Source organism: Somniosus microcephalus, chromosome 10 (genome assembly GCF_052327205.1).
Source record: "Somniosus microcephalus isolate GS21.2 chromosome 10, FLI_Smic_1.0, whole genome shotgun sequence".
NCBI lineage: Eukaryota > Metazoa > Chordata > Chondrichthyes > Squaliformes > Somniosidae > Somniosus > Somniosus microcephalus.
In genome coordinates, this window is record NC_140996.1 from 24879066 (window position 1) to 24903371 (window position 24306).

Sequence of the window (24306 nt, forward strand, 5' to 3'; positions counted from 1 at the left end):
AGTGCTTTGTATTATGTCCGTGTATAATTGAGACACGGACTGCAGTAGTTGATTATAACAAGTCTTTACTGAATGGAGACAACCTGGAAACTGAAACTACAGAAGCCTGCTAGGGCCTTTTATACAGGGGTGGTCACTGCCGGTACTGCAGTCTGAGACCAGTTATTCCCTTAAAGGTACATACACAACACTTTGAGATGTGAAAGGCACTATAGAAATGCAAGTCTTTCTTTACATTCAGAGAGGAGGTCTTCCAATATTTCGACCAGCTGCATATCACGCAGATGAAAATAGGCAGTGCTCCTGGCCCCTACCTGCTGCTACTCCGGAGGGATGGAACTCTGTTTCAGCTTGTTGTCCGCTTTTTCCGAATTTCTAAGTTATAAGTGTGCTTCATTCTGGATTTGAACCTATGCCCCAAAGGTGAAAGGGCATTGTGCTGACGTATGATACGTTTCCCACTCTCCGTTCAGTCTTCTCTTTCCCTCCCTCCCCCCCCCCCCCCCCTGCAGAATTTCACTTGTGACGAAGGAACTGAGGAAACACCATTTTAATCACAAAAACCGCCCCCAATCCAAACCAGGAGAGTCTTGTACTTCGCATTACTATTTGTCTGCATTTTCTTTTGAGGAATTGTGTGCATGCAGTTATCACTGGTGTCGTGTGTAGGCACTTTTACATTTGGGTTGAGAAACAAGCCTGTGCCAACTCTTTTTATTGCTAAAATAAAGACTTCCATATCCCAATGGCAAGATTTGAGAAGCATTTTATAAGTGGGGTTTCAAAGTGCTCTGTTTATTTTGCCTGTTACTGCTGTAATATTTTCCTGTTTATTTTTTTAAAATACCACTGGGTCTCAACGTACAATTTAATGAAAATTTTTATTTGGTGGCCTCCATTCCCATAATTGAGTTGTGGTTATTGGGATTAATTACCCATTTCATTTCAGTCCAAGAACTTCCTCTACTACTGTAATAAAAGAGTTCAAATTCATTACAGTGCCCGTGAAGTTCTTAATGACTTGTTGGCACTTTTTTTTAATGAGTCCTTTGGGCAGGAGCTTCAGTAAATAAATGGTCTTTATTTTGTTAATATAAAACAAATGACCCTTATGATTGGCATACTGGCTCCAGAACAAAATCACATTTCTATATGATGATGAGTAACTGTTCTCATAGGATCTTGGTATTTGTCCTCTGCGTTCTCCCCAACACATGATTTTTTTTTTAATATATAAAAAGAAAGACTTGCATTTCTATAGCGCCTTTCACAACCTCAGGACGTCCCAAAGCACGTTACAGCCAATGAAGTATTTTTGAAGTGTAGTCACTATTGTAATGTAGGAAACATGGCAGCCAGTTTGCGCACAGCAAGCTCCCACAAACAGCAGTGAGATGTTGGTTGAGGGATAAATATTGGTCAGAACACCGGGGAGAGCTCCTCTGCTCTTCTTCGAAATAGTGCCGTGGGATCTTAAGTCCACCTGAGAGAGCAGACGGGGCCTCGGTTTAACGTCACATCCGAAAGACGGCACCGCCGACAGTGCAGCACTCCGTCAGCACTGCACTGGAGTGTCAGCCTAGATTTTTGTGCTCAAGTCTCTGGAGTGGGACCTGAACCCCCAACCTTCTGACTCCGAGGCGAGTGTGCTACCCACTGAGCCAAGGCTGAGCCTTTAACTGGTATAAGAGCTCCATTTATTCATGATCACAATCGGTTTATTCTAGGTTACTTTTTTGGTAACTCCATTCCTAGAACTGTTCGCAACTTTCACCTATGAAAACGAAGCACCCCTTCCCGCGGATTGCGATTGTCACTCGAGTGGAATTAGAGTAAGGCCAACTTGCAAACTTGTAACTGCCTATGCAATGGTGTGCAAAATGTATTTATTTATTTGTTTGTGTCACATCTAAAATACAAAGCATTAAATAGGAGCCTTGAATAAGATGTCCCTTGCATGAAGGCTGCCACCGCTCCATGGAAATTGTCTTTCTATAGTGTGAATTATATTCCGAAATGGTGTTCCCTGTGATTTGACCTAATATGGAGTGATCCAGGTAGTGTTTTCTCTTATTCGAGTTTGAGGTAATTGTGTTTTTTGTCTTTTAGTAATTTGTTGAGAATGTTGGAGTGTCTTTTGCGCTCTTTTACGTGTTTTACGAATGGTTAGTTTTAAAAATTGAGGTATTTTTTACTTCAGAACTCTGTTAAATGTCTTTGCAGATGAGAAGTAATATTTATATATTTTCTTTGTTATGCCATTTCCTCCTCGCCCAAAGCAATAACTTATGATGGGCAAGGGCACTGATTTGCTATTTTTACTGAAAGAGGAGCAATCAATCATGCAATATATCCCCAAAAATCCCAGAGTAAAACTGTGCAATAAAAATAACATTTTGTCGTCAAGGTCCTTGGCTCCATTATAGGCTGTTGAAAGCCTGGAATGCAATCCCAAAAGACAGATTAAAAATCCTGAAATCCCATGTAATTAAAACAGAAATCTGGCTGTAAAACAATGCCTCTTGCAATGATGGGGGTGGTTGATGTGTATGTACCTTTAAGAGAATAACTGGTCTCAGACTGCAGTACCGTCAGTGACCACCCCTGTATAAAAGGCGCTAGTAAGCCTCTGTAGTTTCAGTTTTCCGATTGACTCCTTTCAGTAAAGACTTGTTTTGTTCAGCTCCTGCTGTCCGTGTCTCAATCATACACGGACATAATACTGGCGACGAGCAGATATGAACTTACCTACAGTCTGCACCACCTCCTGGGATCCATTCCTACAGCGAAGTGAGCAGAGGTCGAGGCCAGAAGGAAGAAAGAAGCAGTAGAAACGGGCGTCGACCGTGGGCATCCGCCCCTGTGTTAGCGGAGTTGAAGATTGCTGGAGAAGCTGTCGAAAGCGGGGCCTGGTTCCTGTCGACGGTGCTTCAGCTAATTGGGCTGGTGGCAGGTAGTACACTGATCCTTCCTGGGCTGCGGCGGTCGCGAACTCGAGCGGGTGGCTTGCAACGGGGCCGAGCAGCGTTGTCGGGAAGAGGAGAGAGAGAGAGGGTGGTGCTACGAAGCCGGGCTGCGTATAGACCCGAGAAGAGGGAGGCAAGAGTCCCACAGGGTTGTTCCACGACGGGAAAATAATTAAAAAAAAAAAGAAATATTAAACGCGCAGGAAACCGTGAGGAGCTGCAGGTTGCAACGGAAACCGCGGAAAGCAGCGCTAGCAACAGCGGGGAAGAAGGCAAAGCGCGGGAGGCGCCATTTTAGATTTTCAAGATGCTGAAGACTGGCTGTATCACTGCCTTTGATAATACAATAGAGGACTGGACCACGTATGTGGAAAGAGTCGAGGTATATTGCGAGGCAAACTAAATAGCCGATGAGAAAAAGGCATCGGTATTGCTAAACTTAATGGGCGCTAGAACGTACGGCCTATTGCGGGACCTGATTACTCCAGCCAAACCGAAGGCGAAGAGTTTTAACGAAATTGTTGCTATCCTACAGGAACACCTAAACCCTGCACCGCTGCTGATAGCAGAAAGATTTAAATTCCACAGGAGAACTCCGTATAAAGATGAGAGCAATGCTGAGTACCTTACGGAACTACGCAAGCTATCAAAGCACTGCCAGTTCGGAGCAGGACTGGCAGATACACTATGGGACAAATTTGTCTGTGGACTCCTGAGTGAAGGAACACAGAAGAAGTTACTCTGAAAAAGAGTTGACGCTAGATAAGGCTTTCAGCGTGGCAGTATCGTACGAAGCAGCAGCCGGGGGAGCTGCGGAAATTCAACAAAAGCCACAGGAATACGGCACCCATGAAATGACACGGGGATTTGCAAAATGTTATCGCTGCGGCAGAACTAACCATGACCAGAGGGACTGCTGGTCCAAGGACAAAATATGCAGGCAATGCGGAAAGATGGGACACATTGCACGAGTTTGCAGGTCTGGGAAGAAGACCAGCGACAACAAAAAGGCGACTAAGGAACCATACAAGAAAGTACAAAAGATGACTGACAGTAGTTCCGAAGACCAGATGAGCGATCGTGAATCTGGGAACAGGAGACTAAGCTGTCTCAAACTTCACAATGTAATCGCAAAAGAGGATCACCGAACCATTTGGGTCACCCTCACGATAGCAGGGTCCCAAGTTAAAATGGAATTGGATACAGGATCAGCGCTAACCGTCATGAATTGACGAGACTACGAGTGGCTATTCTCACACATACCCCTGAGAGAGACATCCATCGTCTTGACGACGTATATGGGGCAAAAAGTATACCCCAGAGGAAAAATAAGGGTGCCTGTCGAATACAACAGCAAGAAAATACGGAAATTGTATCTCTACATACTGCAAAATGGTGGACCACCGTTATTGGGACGTGAATGGATCAGGAAGATAAGCTTAGATTGGCACTCCATTCATGCAATGACGGTGGCTGGTAAAAAGGATGACGACGTCACTCCTGGACGATTGTCAACAATCTTAGCTAACGCCAAAGAGGTATTTTAACAAGAACTGGGCACGCTTAAAGGCGTAACCGCCTCGATAAAAATAGAAGAGAATGCAATTCCCAAGTTTTTCAAAGCAAGACCGGTACCATATGCAATTCGCCCAGCCGTCGAGGCAGAGCTGGAGAATCTGGAGAATGCAGGCGTGTTATCTAAGGTAGACTGGAGCGAGTGGGCGACACCCATCGTTCCTGTCATGAAGAAAGCGTTGAGCAATATGTCTGAGGAGCCAAGGAAGGTTCGCATCTGTGGGGATTTCAAGGTGATGGTGAACCCAGTCCTTCACACAGTACAATATCCTCTCCCAAGGATAGAAGACATCTTCGCCTCACTGTCTGGAGGGAAGCGTTTTACAAAAATTGACCTAGCACAAGCATATTTGCAGATGGAGGTTGAAGAATCCTCTAGGAAGTATCTCACAATAAACACTCACAATGGTCTTTACCAGTATCATCGATTGGTATTCGGAGTAGCATCGGCTCCGGCGATATGGCAAAGAGCGATGGAACAAGTCCTGCAAGGGATTCCGGGGACTCGGTGTTACTTGGACGACATCCTTGTGACCGGTGAAGATGACGGTGAACACCTTAACAACCTAGAACAGGTGCTCACTAGACTACGGGAACATGGGCTATGAGCCAACTGCCCCAATTGCGAGTTTTTTAAGAAACAGATATCGTATTGTGGACACGTGATTGATGAAGAGGGGTTACATAAGTCCACTGACAAAATTGAAGCGGTTGTTAAGGCCCCAGCGCCTGAAAATGTGTCGCAACTGAGGTCATTCCTTGGATTGATGAATTACTACCATAAGTTTTTGCCGAATTTGTCGACAATCCTGCACCCACTGAACGCCCTGCTATGAACGGGAGTAGCATGGAAATGGAGTAATGACTGTAAGTGGGCCTTTCAGAAGAGTAAGGACTTAATCACTTCAAGAGAAGTATTGGCTCACTACAACCCAGCACTGCCGATCAGACTGGCGTGTGATGCGTCTCCCTACGGCATTGGGGCGGTACTGTCACATAAATTCCTTGATGGTTCAGAGAGGCCGATAGCTTTTGCGTCACGCTCGTTAACTTCTGAGCGTAACTATGCCCAGATTGACAGAGGCCCTCAGCCTAGTGTGGGGGGTGAAGAAGTTCAATCACTACCTGCACGGTCAAAAATTTACTCTACTAACCGATCATCAACCTCTTGTCTCCATTTTCAACCCTCAGAAGGGCGTACCGATAATGACAGCGCAACGGCTGCAGAGGTGGTCCCTTTTCCTAGGGGCACACCAATATGACATCGAGTACAAAGGAACTAAACAGCATGGGAATGCTGATGGATTGTCACGCCTACCGTTGCTGACGGTGGAAGAAGAAGACCTTGCAGTGGATCCAATGGAGTTATTCCACTCGACCATAGTCGAATGTCTCCCTGTGACGAATGCAAACATAGAAAAGGAAACACGGAATGACCCGACACTCTCCTGGGTCTATGATTTAACGGTGAAGGGATGGCCAGCACATGGCGAACCGCTGCTGCCAGCATTCTCGCCGAGAAGAGAACAGCTGTCAGTGTGCAGAGGAACCTTGATGTGTGGATCCAGAGTAGTAATTCCACCCAAATTGAAGGATAGAGTGCTCAATGAGCTTCATGAGGGTCTTCTGGGTGGGGTAAAAATGAAGAACTTAGCCAGAGCGTTTGTGTAGTGGCCGGGAATCGATAGAGAAATCGAAGAGATGACCAAGAGCTGTACAGGATGCCAGAAGGTCCAAAACGCCCCACCACAAGCTCCTCTGCATCCATGGGAGTGGCCCTCATCTCCATGGCAAAGGGTGCACATTGATTTTGCTGGTCCCTTCATGGACTCGATGTTTTTAATTGCGGTGGATGCACATTCAAAGTGGCCAGAGGTAATAAAAATGTCCTCAACCACCACGGAAAAAAAACTCTCAGTTTTACGAAACATATTCGCCAGGAATGGGCTGCCTGAATGGATTTGCTTGGACAATGGACCACAGTTTGTGTCTGAAGAGTTCCGGAGGTTCTTAAAGAACAATGGTGTTAAGCATTACACATCTGCCCCATATCATCCAGCCACTAATGGATTGGCCGAGAGGTTTGTTCAAACATTCAAGAAGGCTATCAAGGCAATGTGTAATGAAGAGATACCCCTACAACACAAGGTGGATAACTTCTTGTTTGCCTACCGGAATGCGACACATGCGGTTACCAACCAAACTCCAGCCATGATGTTCTTCAATCGAAGACTACGATGCCGCTTGGATTTGGTTAAGCCAAACGTCCGAAGAGATGTGGAGAACAGGCAGTTTCCGAATATGAATGAAAGGCCGACCAGGAGTTTTAAGATAGGTCAACCAGTTTTGGCCCGGGACTACCGCACTGAGAAATGGCAGTCAGGAACGATTTGTACAAGGCAAGGACCTCTCATGTATACCGTGGACGTTGGAGAGAGCATTGTAAGACGCCATGCTGACCAGATTCTAGAGTCACTGGAAAACGTCAACTCCACACCACGATCTGATACACCTGGTAATGAAATCGACGTACCAATTGCAGCTACCACAGAATCGGTGATATTGGAAGCAGATGAACCAAACAACGACATTGATCCCGACTCAACCTTGCCAGAGGAACCTGATACCCCAAAGAGGCGTTATCCAGACAGAATCAGGAAGCCTCCTCAAAGACTGAACTTATAATTGCTTAAACTTAACCAATGTATCTAGCTACCGTAATTGTGATTGTAATTAGGTATCATGTAGTTGTTAAATGAATGTTATGTACTGTTTATCTAAAAGGGGAGGAATTGTTGTGTATGTACCTTTAAGAGAATAACTGGTCTCAGACTGCAGTACTGGCAGTGACCACCCCTGTATAAAAGGCGCTAGTAAGCCTCTAGTTTCAGTTTCCCGATTGACTCCTTTCAGTAAAGACTTGTTTTGTTCAACTCCTGCTGTCCGTGTCTCAATCATACACGGACATAATAGTTGAGGTAGCTTTCTGATGGGTGTGGGGGAGGCAGAGTGGCCTGTTGGCCCAAGTCGCCATTCTTCACGTGTACCTGAATAGTGAACTACCATGTACAAGTGTGGCGAACATCACCGCTAAATCTGATCTTGTCCTCATCTGGTATCCGCATCTGTACTTCTAGCTGGGGTTGTGGGATAGTAACAAGGACTAGAAATCCTGGCCAGATGTTCCCCATCCTAGACAAAGGGATACTGATCAATTGCAGCGCACTCCGTCGCCATGGCTTTGGTGAGCTCACTTGACACAGATCTGGGCCATTCTGATGTGTACGGCTCTGTACCAAGCTAAGTAGATACAGCATTATCAATAATCTGGACTGATCTTCCAACTTGCTCTTATTCCAAGGGTGTCACCTCCATTTGTGAATAATCACCCACAGTTTTAAATGTACGCTGGATATCCTAAACCGTTCTGACCCCTGATGCAACACTATTATAAAATGTGCCACCACCACTCCCATTCCCCCAACAGTATTGCTCCTTGATTTAATTAAATATAATATATTCCCATACTATTTCAGCTTTCTCTTTTATTCATCCCGCGCTCCTCCCCCCTTCCTCATTCCCTTATTTACTTATTCCACCTTGCTTCTTTCTCCTATATTTTATTCATGCTCGCCTGTACCTCTTTTAATAATTATTTTTGTGTGCATCGATTTTCAACCACCTTTTAATTTATTTTTTCCCCCCCTGACACATCTGATATTTCAATCCATTCAACCGTTATCATTACCATGGGACATTATGATATCATTAAAATAGCAGGATATCTTCCAAGATACTGAGAAATGCCGTGGGACACCCATGAAAATATACAGCTAGCTCTGATTTTAATTTTAAACGTTGGGTATCTAAGAACCCAAAACCTCCACAGTCCTAAAGCTTGCTCTAAATCTTCAGCAAATCCGTCTTTGGCACTTGGCTGAGTCTTCACCTTCTCAAAATCTATTTGGAGGGTCTGTTTGCAGATGTTGTGTAGGTAATGAAAGTATTGGAATTCTATAAAGTGACCGTATAGTTATTTCTGTTTTATTTGTGAAGGATCTTCTGGTGGTTCGTTGCCTTAAGGTGGAATTTAAGTTAAAGTAGGATTTATGATTTAGTAATTTAATATTGATGTTTAATATGATAAACTTCTGTAATAGATCAGAAGTTGCCTCTATGGTGTAAAATGAGAAGTGCTAATGTGAAGACATCAGTCAGTAATTACTTCTGTGTGACAACTCTCTTAAAGTGAATTGATGGAGACAGTAATGCAAGAAGGAATGTATTGCTGTATAACCCAGCCCACTAATAATTACAATTCTTGAACTGTACAAAGCTGATGTAACTTTTTGAGTGCTTTTTTTTATTTGCCTCCCTTTACCTCCTTTTGAAGGCACTGAATCATGCCGGTTTCAGTCTCGCCAGTGCCGGTTTCAGTCTCGCCAGTGTCGGTTGCCATCAGTTATTGCAGCTGGACACAGTCCTCTCCATGTATGCACACTAAGGCCAATTATAACCCTTTGCTGCCACCCTGGTTGAGATTAGCTAACTGGTATGACTAGGAATCAAATCCAGAGCATTCCTTGTCTGGGCTCATTGCCACATCTTTTTAAAATGATTTAAGGGTCTTAATACTAGACACGAGTGGCAGGAAAATGACTTGCAAATACCCAGTGATGAATTTTGCTGATTAGCTTGTACTGTGGAATCTTTAACTATCTAATCACAGAGCTCCCCTGTTGACATAGAATTATACAACACAGAAGGTCATCATTTGGCCTATTCTGCCTGTGCTGGCTCTCAAAGAGCTACCAGATTAGTCCCACTACCCTGATTGACTTGCTGGGTAAATTCAATGTTTGGTGTTTTACTGAATTCCAGGAAGGTCCCTGGTCCATGAGATGAGTTGGCTGATCGCTACCAAGCAGGGACAGAGGACTTTGTCCCTAGTCTAGAGAGAGGGGGGGAAAAAAACAAATGAGAGTTCATTCTTTCCAGTTTGCTATTCAGCAACACTAACCTAACACTTTTATATAAAAAAAAAAAAACAACTTTCAATGTAGTGAAATACCCCAAGGCATTTCATAAAAGGGGGTGGGGTAATCGACATTGAACAGGGACCGGAAGAAGGTGGTTCAAGAGGATAGGTTGGAGGTGGCATCCTGGGTGAATTGGTGTTTGTGTAGGGTTTCAGAAATAGTCTTGAGGTGACACAAGTATGGATAAAGGTTTCCGCTGTAGTAAGTGCAGAGGAGGGCCTAAATTTGGACATGAAAATAGGCTGCTTTGGTGATTGAATGGATGCGAGGTTTGAAGCTCAGTTCAGGTTCAAGATGCATCTTTCAAGTTGCACTTCAAACCTTAAAACTGTTACAATTTCAGTGAATTTCACATCCACTTATGTTCATTCCAGGTTGAGCAGCTCTGTTAATAAGAGTATGTACAACCGAGGGTGTGAATAAGTTCCGTAAATCCCTTTACTATTAAACATTTTTACTATTTATTTACAAATACTCTGAAGCATAAACTGTGTTTTTATGTATTTGGATACTGTAGGAAAGCTAGCCAGTACATTGGTACTGCAATTTGTAATAGTGGGCTCACCAATGTGGCATCTTGCCAGATAATTTGCATAGAAGTATAAAAGATGTATATCTGCTCCACAAATTATGTTTTCATTAGTTTGAGATCTTAGTATAGAAACTACTGCAAAAGATGCTTCCTGCCCTTTTAAAAAAAATATTTTTGTTACGGCTGCATTTAATTTATTAGGTAATTAACAGTAGATGTGATAAAATATACACAATTAGCAATGTTATCTTCAGCTCAAGCTTCCTCTGATGGCCAATGTGGTGGATATTCTTAAAGTGGGATATTCCAAATGCTTAAAAAAAAATGTTGAAATATGCCAACAATTTTTTTTTGATGCCGCCTTTTATGTTGCCAGATTATCTCCAGCAAGTGTTCACTTGGAAGCACTTTTTCACTGTCTGCATCCAACAACAAAATGCTGTCAGTGGACCATTGGTGGCACTCTGCCATCTTAATTCTGGTTGTGGGTGGGCTGAGTTCCCAAATGCAAATCTTGACATTGTTGACCTGGAGAACCTCACGCCCATCGCCATTGCAAAGTCCTCGGCCAAAATCACACTGCTGTTGTGCAAATCTTGTATGTGTGCAGTTCTGACGCTAACCACCTTTTTAGGCAGTCCCTCGGAACCGAGGATGACTTGCTTCCACATTAAAAATGAGTTCTCAGGTGACTGATGAGCCCAATGTGGGACCCACAGTCTCGTGTCACAGGTGGGGCAGATGGTGGTTGAAGGGGCGGGTGGGTGGGGTGCTTGGGTTGACGTGCGCTCCTTGCACTGCCTGCGCTTGGCTTCCGCTTGCTCCCGGCGAAGAGACTCGAGGTATTTTGCGCTGTCCCAGATGCTTCTCCTCCACTTTGTGCGGTCTTGGGCCAGGGATTCCCAGGTGTCGGTGGGGATGTTACACTTTTTCAAGGAGGCTTTGAGGGTGTCCTTGAAGCGTTTCCTCTGCCCACCTGGGGCTCTCTTGCCATACCGGAGCTCCGTGTAGAGCACTTGTTTTGGGAGTCTCGTATCAGGCATGTGGACAATGTGACCCGTCCATCGAAGCTGATTGAGCATGGTCAAAGCTTCGATGATGGGGATGTTGGCCTGAGCAAGAACACTGACGCTAACCTAATATGCCCCACATTATAAATGGGGAGAATTTGAACTAGTTCACAGAAGGCTGGTTCTGATTAGACCATTTCCCAGCATGAGTTGGCACCTTGAAGTGAAGGGAACTGACTCATTATGGACAACTTCCATTGGAATCAATTCTCTAACGGGGTAGAAGAGCGTTCTAAGTCACTGGCAGGCTTTGTATACTATTTGCCTTGCATACAATCCTGAATGGAATTTTAGTTGAAAATAAAGACTGCTTGCGATGGATTGAAATATTAAGAGGGTGGTATTCATGATCGAGTGGGGCCACCATGCATATCATCAATGGAGCTCTCCCCACCAGCAGGAGGTGGCATTCAAGTAGGGGGGAAATGAACAGTCATTGTAGTGTTGCCAGTACTGCACTGTAATGCGATTGACTTGCCAATTGAGGACTGGCAGTGGTTGTGCAGTTAGTGGAGACCTATTAGTTACAAAAGGCCACTTGCTTTATACTGATTGTTGAAGGATTGTTGGGCAGTTGGCTGGAAAAGGCAGGCTCTTCTACTGTGTTTTGTCTGTGTATCTATTTGTGGCTGGTTGCATCATTGCCCACCTTTTGTACAAAATTCTTGGAAATAGTCTCACTTTGGCCAATACCTGAAAGATTGGGCCCCAGTCTTCATACTGCACTTTTTTTTTTATTCGTTCATGGGATGTGGGCATCGCTGGCAAGGCCAGCATTTATTGCCCATCCCTAATTGCCCTTGAGAAGGTGGTGGTGAGCCGCCGCCATGAACCGCTGCATCCCGTGTGGTGAAGGTACGCCCACAGTGCTGTTGGATCCTTGCGCAAACTTCTTGATCCAGTATAGCAGTAAGCCGCAGGATTTCATAGTATGACATGACATTGGTTCTGCGGTTAGTAATTTGGCAAAGGCAACTCTTTTTTTTATCTCTTGAATGTAAATACACCTGCATGTACAGTTTGTTGAATTTGATCTTTATGCTCTGCAATTAAAAAATAAAAAGGCTGGGGATTAGGCTATTGGAGAGCTGGGAGTGTTCAAAATGAAAGAGGAAATAAACTGGATTTTCTCCCTTCCCAGAACTAAACAGCACACAGTATTTGCAAGGCTAGTTACCTGCTCCTAGGTCTTTGCGACAGAACACTAGGACACTAACTGCTTCTTAGGTGTTGAGAAGGCAACTTTGTGACTTGTTCACAAACTTGTGCAGTAATAATTGAAAATGCCTGCCTGTTTTTGGCCCCCGCCACAAACTCCGTTCCCTAGCCACTCACTCCATCCCTCTCCCTAACATTTGTCTGAGGCTGAACCACATTGTTCGCAACCTTGGTGTCATATTTGACCCTGAAATTAGCTTCCGACCACATATCCGCGCCATCACTAAGGCCGCCTATTTCCACCTCCGGAACATCGCCCATCTCCACCCTTGCCTCGGCTCATCTGCTGAAACCCTCATCCATGCCTTTGTTACCTCTAGACTTGACTATTCCAACGCATTCCTGGCTGGCCCCTCACATTCTACCCTGTGTAAACTTGAGGTCATCCAAAACTCAGCTGCCCTTGTCCTAACTTGCATCAAGTCCCATTCACCCATCACCCCTGTGCTCGCTGACCTACATTGGCTCCCGGTTAAGCGATGCCATGATTTCAAAATTCTTGTCCTTGTTTTCAAATCCCTCCATGGCCTCGGCCCTCCCTATCTCTCTAATCTCCTCCAGCCTCTCAACCCCTCGAGATATCTGCACTCCTCCAGCTCTGCCCTCTTGAGCATTCCTAATTATAATCGCTCAACCATTGGTGGCCGTGCTTTCTGGTGCCAAGGCCCTAAGCTCTGGAATTTCCTCCCTAAACCCCTCCACCTCTCTCTCCTTTTAAGAAACTCCTTAAAACCTATCTCTTTGACCAAGCTTTCAGTCACCTGCCCTAACTTCGCCTTATGTGGCTCGGTGTCAAATGTTTTGTCTTATAATACTCCTGTGAAGCACCTTGGGATGTTTTACTATGATAAAGGCGCTATATAAATACAAGTTGTTCTGCTCCATCTCCTCCACCACCTCAAGGTCGTGGGATAAAGCGCTGTGTGCAAATTTGCTGCCGCGTCTCCTACATTGCCTACATTAGAACAATGACTACACTTCAAAAAATATATTATTGGCTTTAAAATGGTTTGGGACATCCTGAGGTCATGGAAGGTGCTGTATAAATGCGAGTTCTTTCTTGGTCAATCTTCTGATACCTCTTGAACATCTTTGAATGGCCAAGTGACTATTCTTCCACATTGAAGCCTAGACTAGTGTTGACTGGTAAATTCACCCTAGAGGCCATCCTAGCCAAACCAGATTCCCAATGTCCACATTTTCCAGTGAGAATAACTGGCTAGCAATTGGTAACTGGGAATCTCATTGAATTTTATTTAGTTACTTATTTGCTCTCTCTTGCTCGAAAGTGCTAAGGACCGTTATAGCTACACTAATTATATTGATGACCTCTAGCTTGATAGCCTGTTAATTTTCTGAAGTGACATTCACACCTGATACTGTAATGTACAGGAAACTCTTTGGTATCCGGCACCGAAGGGACCAGCGTGTTGCCGGTTGATCAAAAATTCCGGTTGACGGAGAGGGTTATCTACCGAGGCTATTTTTAATAAAGGAAAATAAAAAAATCAAGAAATGTGCAGTATACAGTAATTGGGTACTCGCCAACAGAATGTTGTGTTAAATGGATGGTGGAAGGTGCTTGATTAATTACAGTACTGCCAGTTGAGGGTAATGCAATGCAGTGACTACCAGCAGCGTGGGAGAGTCAGGCTCCTGTTACAGGGGTATTGAGGTGTTCCGACTTCCGACAGCGCCAAGAAGCCGATTAGTGGCAGTTTGGAGAACTACCCCCACTGACTAACTCGGCCACCGAGGGAGACTCTGACTCGGCAACGTTGCCGGCTATTGAGGTGTTGTTTTCGGAGTATGAATTTTGCCGGTTAATAGAGAATTCCAGATATTTAGGTGCCGTTTAAACGAGAGTTTCCTGTACTGTTTTTAAGTCAATGCATGTCCCAGCTGTGGTGTATGTAACCTGTTCCACCTTAAGAGATGTACTACTTTCTCTGGCTGCTGTATACGTAATACCGGTGGTGACCACCGGTATATAAGTACTGTGTAGTGATATTGTATTTAGTATAGTCCTGACCTCCAACTAGTAAAGACCTGTTGAACTTTATTCTTGTAGTCTGTGTCAGTAATTAATCTTAATACAACTGGAACACACAGCAGAACTTGTCACAATTTGGAATAAATGGGTCGTTTTCTGAGTGGCAGGCAATGACTAGTGGGGTACCGCAAGGATCAGTCCTAGGACCCTAGCTGTTCACAATATATATTAATGATCTGGACGAGGGAATTGGATCTAGTATCTCCAAATTTGCAGACGACACAAAGCTGGGTGGGAGGGTATGCTGTGAGGAGGATGTCGTGAAACTCCAGTACGATTTGGGCAGGTTGGGTGATTGGGCAGAAACATGGCAAATGCACTATAATGTGGATAAATGTGAGGTTATCCACTTTGGTGGCAAAAACAGGAAGGCAGATTATTATTTGAATGGCAATAAATTGGGAGAAGGGGAAGTGCAAAGAGACCTGGGTGTTCTCGTGCACCAGTAGCTGAAGGTAAGCATGCAGGTGCAGCAGGCGGTTAAGAAGGCAAATGGTATGTTGGCCTTCGTAGCAAGAGGGTTCAAGTACAGGAACAAGGATGTCTTGCTGCAGTTGTACAGGGCCTTGGTGAGACCGCACCTTGAGTATTGTGTGCAGTTTTGGTCGACTTATCTGAGGAAGGATGTTCTTGCCATGGAAGGAGTGCAGCGAAGATTCACCAGGCTGATACCTGGGATGGCAGGAATGACCTATGAGGAGAGATTGTGTCGATTGGGCTTGTACTCACTGGAGTTTAGAAGATTGAGAGGGGATCTCATCGAAACCTATAAAATTCTGTCAGGCCTGGACAGATTAGATGCAGGAAGGATGTTCCCGGTGGCCGGGGAGTCCAGAACTAGGGGTCATAGTCTAAGGATAAGGGGTAAGCCATTTAGGACTGAGTTGAGGAGGAATTTCTTCATCCAGAGAGTGGTGAACCTGTGGAATTCTCTGCCACAGAGGGTGGTGGAGGCCAGTTCATTAAATATATTCAAGAAGGAGTTGGATATATTTCTTAAGGCTAAAGGGATATGGGGAGAAGGCAGGGACTGGGTACTGAATTTGGATGATCAGTCATGATCTCATTGAATGGCGGAGCAGGCTCGAGGGGCCGAATGGCCTAATGGCCTACTCCTCCTATCTTCTATGTTTCTATGTAATCTCTTAAACAACAAAGGAACACCTGAGCTGAGTGAATTCCCAAAAGTTGAGATACTCTGGAGGTGAAGTAGCACAGTATGTGATATTAGAAAATAATGTCTTGGAGGCTTGTAACTGCACGTTGTGTGTCTGAATATTTTGTAGGCTAAAATTTTATGCTCCTGAATAATTTTAGACAGGAATACATACACAAATAAACAAGCAGCAAAGTTAATCTGTAAAGTACCACTGAACACCTTTATTCTGTGTAATACCTTATTATTTCTTGTGAATCTTTTTACCTCCTTTTGAAATGCTTCCCTTATTTTGCTTGTGCTAGTCCCCTTTAATTACCTTGCCTAATTGGGCACTATTGCTGACTGCTGAGCCCTTTGAAACCCTCCCCATAGCCAGTCACTGAATAGTAAATTCAGAGACCAGTTGACGAGCCCCTGATGCCACCTTGTTTGAGATCCACTAACGTCGCGCAGGTCGGTGATTGAACTTGGAAGTTTAGTTTATAATTCTGTTACTCACTGGATAAACTTGTTGACCTATACATTTTTTAAATTAAAAAAAGACTTTGCTTATGAGTAGAATATAAGGAACATAAATAGGAGCAGTAGTAGGCCATTTCCCCTTCGAGCCTGCTCCGCCATTCAGTGAGATCCTGGCTGATCTTCTGCCTCAACGCCATTCACCGGCCTTATCGCCATATCCCTTGATGCCCTTACTAGTCAGAAATCTATCCACTTCTGTTTTGAATATACCCAATGACTGAGCCTCCACAGCCCTCTGGGGTAGAGAATTCCAAAAATTCACTGCCCTCTGTGAAGAAATATACAAGTAACCACGTGGTTTGCGTGTGGTGAAAGGGACGTGCATATTTTACGATCTATAAAACTATTGGATCCTTATTTTTGCTGTGAGTGAAAAATGTCAGTCTTGTTTTCAAAAAGATTTGGATCATGGGTGTGCGGGTGTTTATGGGTGTGTGTTTGTATGTATAATGACTGATAATTGCCTGCGTGTTAAAAGTTAGCTGAAATACTTTTACAATGCACGGTACTCTTAAGACAGTAATAAATCTTATCATTGAATGTGTTATTTCTCATCAAATACACATACTAAATTTGTATTGTGGTCTCACTGCATTGTGATACTGAGAAGCCTACAGCTTCACTCTGTGCCTGCCTTGGCATCCTCCGAAGGGCCTGTCAAGCCACTTGTTACTGCCTCCTCACGAGCAGCAACCCCCCTCACGAGCAGCAACCCCAACTGTCCCATCCAACTCGCTCACTGACCTTCCCGCCCAGTACGCCCATCGGGCGCTAATCTTTCCAATTTCCGCCCCGTCCAACTCATCCCTGCCAGTGCTGACCCTGTGGACTCTGGGAGTTGATCAGCTATCACTGCTCCCGCTCCGCATCTCCCTCCAGAATGTCCGTTCACTTGTGAACAAGGCACTTGCCATCCATGAGCTTATTGTGGATGAATGGATCGACATCATGGCCTTGATGGAAACCTGGCTGTGAGGTGTGATGACAGCTTACCCCTACATGAAGCTTCCCTGCCTGGCTGTACCTTCCACCACTTGCCCTGCCCAGACTGCTGCAGTGGCGGTGTGGCTCTCCTCACCAAATCACACCTTGTGCTGTCCCTCTACTTCTCTGGTTCTTTCTCCTCCTTTTGAGCATCTCACTTTGTTCCACCCCTCTCACCTCATTTAAAATTCTCGTTCTCTACCGCCCACCCAAGTACCATAAAAATGTTATCATCGAGATATCTTCACTGCTTTTCTCCCTCCGCCTCTGCACCGAGCAACTTCTCATCCTCGGTGTTTTAAGCTCCATTTCAATTCATCGTGCGCTCTCTCTCCTCTGAGTTCACTAGCCTCCTATCCTCTCTTAATCTCTCCCTCCATGAAAACTCCCCAATCCATATTCACGGACATCCCCTTGATCTTGCCATCTCTCGTGGCCTCGCTACTCCTATCATGTCAATCACAGATAAGGCCATCTTTGACCACTTCCTTGTATCACTCTCGACCCACATCCCCCTTCCCATCCCCAACTCTCCTTCCTTCTGTGTCCACACCTGGAAAAAACTCTCTCTTACAACTGTGCTTATGAAATTCCAACTGTCCAGCCTTTGACCCTTCATTAACAATGACATTTCTGCAGATACTGATCTGCTCAACCACACCCTCCCCACCACCTTTTTGATGTCCCAGTGCCTACTAAAACCATTACTCTCTCTCACCTTGGCCATTCCCCCTGGTATGGCCCTCATCTTTGCTCCCTTAAGTCCAAGAGACACAGATTTGAACGGATATGGCGGACAACTGGTTTAGCCATTCACTGCCAGATCTGACTGGACCACATAAAGCGTTATCGGTCCTGCTCTCGTCTGCCAAAACTGCTCACTATTCCAGGTCATTCTGGAATACAAAAATACCACCCCAGCATTTTTTTCTTTAGCTACTGCTAGCCATCTTATTAAACCCCTCTCCCCTTGCCTCCAACGAACAGCTCATGGACTTCTTTGTCTCTCTAAGATTGAGACCATTCGTTCAGCTGCCTCTGCCACTTCCCATCCTTCCCCCTAGCCCACCGGGCCAAACGTCCTCTAAAGTTCCCCCCACCCTAGTCCTGAACTCTCATCTTTCTCCAGTTTCTCTCTGATCTCCCTCATGACCCCTCCTCGCTCATCTTGTCCATGAGGCCCATTTCCTGCTCACTTGACCCTATTCCCACAAAACTGCTGACCACCCAACTTCCTTTTCTGGCTCCCATGTTAGCTGATATTGTTGACTGTTTGCTCTCCCTAGGTACTGTCCCCCTCTACTTCACATCTGCTGCCATCACCCCGTTCCTCAAAAAAACAACTCTTGACCCCTCCGTTCTTGCAAACTACTGCCCCATCTCCAACCTTTCCTCTCCAAAATCCTTGAACGTGTTGTCGCCTCCCAAATCCGTGCCATATTTGGATCCCTCCAATCTGGTTTCCGCCCTGCCACAGTACCGAAATGGCTCTTAAAGTAAAAAATTATAGCCTATGTGACTGTGACAATGGTAAACTATCCCTCCTTGTCCTTCTCAACCTGTCTGCAGCCTTTGACACGGTTGACCACACCATGCTCTTCCAACGCCTCTCCACCATTGTCCAGCTGGGTGGGACTGCACCCGCCTTGTTCCATTCTTATCTATCTAATGGTAGCCAGAGAATCACCTGCAACAGCTTCTCTTCCCGCTCCTGCATTGTTACCTCTGGTGTCCCCCAAGGATCTATCCTTGGCCCCCTCCTATTTCTCATCTACATGCTGCCCCTCGGTGACATCATCTGAACATGCAGCGTCAGTTTCCACATGTACGCTGATGCCACCCAGTTCTACCTCCCCACCACCTCCCTCGACCCCTCCACGGTCTCTAAATTGTCACACTGCTTGTTCGACATCCAGTACTGCATGAGCAGAAATTTCCTCCAATTACATATTGGGAAGACCGAAGCCATTGCCTTCAGTCCCCGCCACAAACTCTGTTCCCTAGCCACTGACTCCATCCCTCTCCCTAGCATCTGTCCGAGGCTGAACCACACTGTTCACAACCTTGGTGTCATATTTGACCTTGAAATGAGCTTCCGACCACACGTCCGTGGCAAAACTAAGACCGCTTACTTCCACCTCCGTAACATTGCCCGTCTCCGTCTCCGCCTCTGCTCATCCGCTGCTGAAACACTCATCCATGCCTTTGTTACCTCTAGACTTGACTATTCCGAAGCACTCCTGGCTGGCCTCCCACATTCCACCCTACGTAAACTTGAGATCATCCAAAACTCGGCTGCCCGTGTCCTAACTCGCACCAAGTCCCGTTCATCCATCACCCCTGTGCTCGCTGACCTACATTGGCTCCCGGTTAAGCAATGCCTCGATTTTAAAATCCTCATCCTTGTTTTCAAATCCCTCCATTGCCTCGCCCCTCCCTATCTCTGGAATCTCCTTCAACCCCCCCAGAGATATCCGAGCTCCTCTAAATTCTGCCCTCTTGAGCATCCCTGATTTATAATCGCTCAACCATTGGTGGCCGTGCCTTCTGTTGCCTCGGCCCTAAGCTCTGGAATTCAATGCCTAAATCTGTCCACCTCGCTACCTCTCTTTCCTCCTTTTAAGACATTCCTTAAAACCTTCCTCTTTGACCAAGCTTTTGGTCACCTGCCCTAATTTCACCTTATGTGGCTCGGTGTCAAATTTTGTTTTATGACACTCCTGCGAAACACCTTGCCAAATAAATACTACTTTTTGTTGTTGTTGATTTTGGCAGGCATTTTATTACTCTAAGTTACTGAGACTGTTTCCTATGTTAAAACTTTTTGTTGTTGTAACCTAGGATTGAAAGATTTGGAATGACGAATGATTAGCTGATCTGAACTGTCTTCATTTTCTTTATAGGAGGTTACTGGGAAGAGTTTTGGCAAAAAAGATTTTCGATCGTCCCTGGAGGATGGAGTCTTGCTATGCGAGTATGTAACAAAGTAGAGAATTATGTGCATGCAATAATGTTTTTGCTTTTGTTCTCCTGGGGGAGGGAGGGAGAGAAGAAGGAATGGGCAAGTGAGTCTCTTCAGTTCGGGGACACTCTGGCAATGGAATGTTGGAATCAACTCGACCCTTGCTCTGGTAGACTTACTAATCTTGATCCCTCAAACAGACAGGTCCATAAACACTCGGTCACCACAAGGCCAAACAGCCTGACTTGTTCAATGGGATCTGAAGAGGTGGACTTGTTGCTGGGAGCTGGGATCCTTCATTTGTGGCTACAAATAGCTTTACAAACCAGTAACCTAATTTGTAGGGTGGCCCTGGCTGGACAAGCAGTAGGAACCTTACCTATATTGGTAGGCAACACAGTTTTATTTTTAGTGGGTTAATTTCCAGTAGTGCTGCACTGTGTACTTAAGAAAACCCCACCTCGAGTCTTGGCTCTTGCCAACATGTGCCTGTGTTGTTTGGACTTGGATACAAACAGGAACTCTCCATGCCTGGATATCTCAATAGCTTAATTTGGTGGCGAGTATTTGTGCATGTCATACACATGGCTAACAAAGCCAAAAATGCTTTTGTTGGAGAGGAAAGCATCACAAGTTCTTAAGGCTAAAGGGATATGGGGAGAAAGCAGGGACAGGGTACTGAGTTTGGATGATCAGCCATGATCTCATTAAATGGTGGAACAGGCTCGAGGGGCCGAATGGCCGACTCCTGCTCCTATCTTCTATGTTTCTATGTAAGTTAGACATCTGCATTGTGGTCACTTGCTGCCTCAGGTTGATTATGCTAGTAATGTGTTTATAAACTTGTCTTGTTTTGCACACTTTGTACAAAAATAATAAATTGCAGGACAACTGAGTATTACAATTTAAACTCTTTTAATGAAGCATCAGGTCTGTAAGCTTTCTCAATCATATAGCACCGTGTGGACAAGATGGCGTCAGGACCCCCTGGGTCTTCCAAACAATAGCAGTCCTTACAGATGCCTGCAGGCCGATGACAACTCAGCATGTGATCGTGTGAATATAATAGGTATTCCTTACAGATGCCTGCGGGCCAATGATCATTCAATATGCAAATGTTACATCCCCTTTTAAAAGAAAAATGTTATGCATTACTTTTGAACCTTCTACATAATGTTCTCAGTAGCATCAACATATAAGTAAACTCAACATTTAACTAGCACCGAAAACATCTCAACGTTTCAATAACGATGTACAGTTTTTTTAGGGCAGCGATCCGCCTACACCCTTTGACAGTTCACAAGTCAAGGATAACTCTAGGCTTGACCTCTCATCCCGACCTTGTGTGGTATGGAACTGAGCATGCTCCTGAATCGGTCAACAAATCAGGTTCAGGTTTAGGTAAGTATGATGTGTTTTGTGTATTGCTCTGTTCATCACACTCTGTTGCACTGATCCTCTCGTCTGGATGACGGTGTTGTTCCTTGGTGTTCAGGAGGTGCCTGCGATTGCGGCGGTACACCTGTCCTTCTGGGGTGCGGACGTGATACGATCGCTCAGTGTCAGCTGGCTGGATGACGACTGCTGGCTTCCAGTAGTCATGCTCCTGGATTCTGATGGATTCTCCATTGTGCAGCGGCGACAGTAGTCTAGCTGACCTGTCATAGTATCTCTTTTGGTGTTGCTGTCTCTGTACACATTTTGCATGCACTTGCTTGCAGCTGACGACCTGCCGGGGCCTGTCTGGGATACGGTGAGGTATCATGGGCTCTTTGACATTTGATGGGTGGCGTTCTAGACAAATGGAACATTTTCCGACAATGTCCTCAATGTGTTTGCACATTCCGGGCCAAAACATAATGTCACGTGCTCTTTGTTTGTATTTTTCCATGCCCATATGTCCAGCATGAATTTTTGTCACGATCTCTTCTCTGAGACTGGTAGGAATGATGATTTTCTCCCCTTTGAAGACAATTCTGTTGATTTGTGACAGTTCGTCTCTGTGGTTCCAGAATTCAGATATGCTCAGGGCATTTCCTCCTTTCCTCAGGCCATCCTTCATGTATGACTTTGCTCAGCAGTGTGAGTTGTGCATCTTTCTCTGTTCCTGCTTGGATCTCCTTCAGTTTTGATTCACTCACAGGTAAGCTGTTGTACACCATGTGCACCTGCACATCCATGCCATCACTGAGGCTGCTGTCCTGGTAGCTAAGAGACTTTCTGGCGAGTGTGTCTGCGACAGGAATGTCTTTGCCTGGACGGTGAATGATAGTGAAGTCATACTTCTGTAGCTGAAGGATCATTCTCTGTAGCTTTGGTGGGGCTGTGGCTAGTGGTTTCCTCATGATTGACTCGAGGGGCTTGTGGTCGGATTCCACAATGACTTGTCAGCCATAGACGTATTGGTGGAAACGCTTACATCCAAACAGAATTGCATATAGCTCTTTCTCGATTTGAGCATAGTTGATTTCACTGTGAGAGATCTGGAAGCGTAGCTGATGGGCTTTCCTTCTTGCAGTAATACTGCGCCTAGTCCGTACTTTGATGCGTCCACTTGTAGTCTGAGCTCTTTGTTGGGGTCGAAGTAGGCAAGAACTGGTCCTGGTTCTCTGGTGATTAGGTCTTTAATTTTTTGAAATGCTGTGTCATGTTGTTTGTCCCACAGGAACTCATTGGATTGTTTGAGCAACTGACGCATGGGTGCGTTGATTTCGGAGAGGCTCGGGGCAAACTTGGCTAAGTAGTTAACCATGCCTAGTACTGTCTCTGGCTCTGCGCAGTTCTTCGGCGGCTCCATCTTCTTGATGGCGGAGATTTTCTCTGGATCCGGCTTAATGCCATCAGTTGAGAGGCGATGCCCGAAATAACTGATCTCGGTGGATCCGATTATGCTTTTCTCGGGGTTGAGCCGTATACCTTTCTCCCGTGATCTTTGTAGCATCGCACGGAGGTTCCTGTCATGTGCCTCTCTATTCCTGCCATAGATGAGGATGTCGTCTACGATTGCGACTACTCCGTCGAGGCCTTCATAGGTTTCGTCGATCTTCCGCTGGAATTCATCCTGAGCTGAGATAAGACCAAATGGTAAACGCAGAAATCGGTAGCGTCCAAATGGGGTGTTGAACGTTGTTAGCTTAGATGACTCTTCCGTGAGCTTGATATTCCAGTATCCTGATCGTGCGTCCATTACACCGAAGTAACGTGCTCCCACTAGCTTGGGTGTGATGTCACCTAGTGTTGGTAGAGGGTAGTGAGGGCGTTTGATAACCTTGTTCAAATCTCTGGGGTCGAGACAGACTCTGAGCTTGCCTGTATGTGGTTTCTCAACCACTACTAACGCGTTGACCCACTCTGTCGGTTCTGTTTCCCGGACAATGATTTCTGTATTCTCCATACTCTGCAGCTCCTCCTTCATGCGACTACGTAGAGCAAGGGGTATCCTTCTCGGTGGGCAAACCACAGGGGTTGCTGCTGGGTCAAGGTGAATAGTGCATTCACCTGGGAATAGTCCGATTCCTTTGAAAACATCAGCAAACTCCTCCATGACTGTCTGCTTCTCAACTGGTGCTGTCAACATGCCTTTAAACCTAGCACTGGAGGTGCTTGAGTGTCAATAATGTAAAAGTTCAACATCATGTCGCTTTCTTTGTCCTTGCATTTCATCACGCATGTGCCTTTTACAATGAGCTGCTCACCCCCATAGCTGGTCAGTTTGCGTGAGGTGGGCTGTAGCTCTCACTCATCCTTCAAGCTGTGATACTCGGAGGAATTAAGTTAACCTGAGATCCAGTGTCTAGTTTAAACTTAAGCTCTTTGCCCTGTTTTCCTATCTCAATATCGGCATAGGCTTGCTCAGTCTCTGAAATCTGTTTTTTCTCTGACAGATTCAATAAACAGTTCCTCTGCATTTGGCTGTCACTCACTGTGTACTTTTTTTCCGAAAACAGTCCTGCAAACTTTAGCAAAGTGGTTCCGTTTACCACATTTAGTACATTGTCTTCCATTGGCAGGGCAGTACTCCTTTTCTCCATGGCAGTTGTGTAGTGTATGTACTTTGCAGAAGGAACTATATTCTGCAGCCCCTGTATACTGCAGTAACAGTAGTGACCACCCCTGTATATAAGCCTGTGTAGTAACATTTGCATATTAGTTCCAGGTTGTCTCCATTCAGTAAAGACCTGTCATAACCAACTCCTGCAGTCCGTGTCTCCATTATACACGGACAT

The 24306-nt window shown here is 45.3% G+C and overlaps 1 protein-coding gene across 2 annotated transcripts in view; it reads left to right on the top strand.

Annotated features, from left to right (window-relative positions):
• Positions 1-24306, top strand: part of lmo7a (LIM domain 7a) — a 292222-nt gene that overhangs the window by 46762 nt on the left and 221154 nt on the right. For both annotated transcript variants that reach the window (XM_085998505.1, XM_085998506.1), the window contains exon 3: positions 20022-20092. In XM_085998505.1, coding sequence (XP_085854631.1) covers positions 20022-20092 — 71 coding nt within the window. The remainder of the gene's footprint in view (positions 1-20021; positions 20093-24306) is intronic.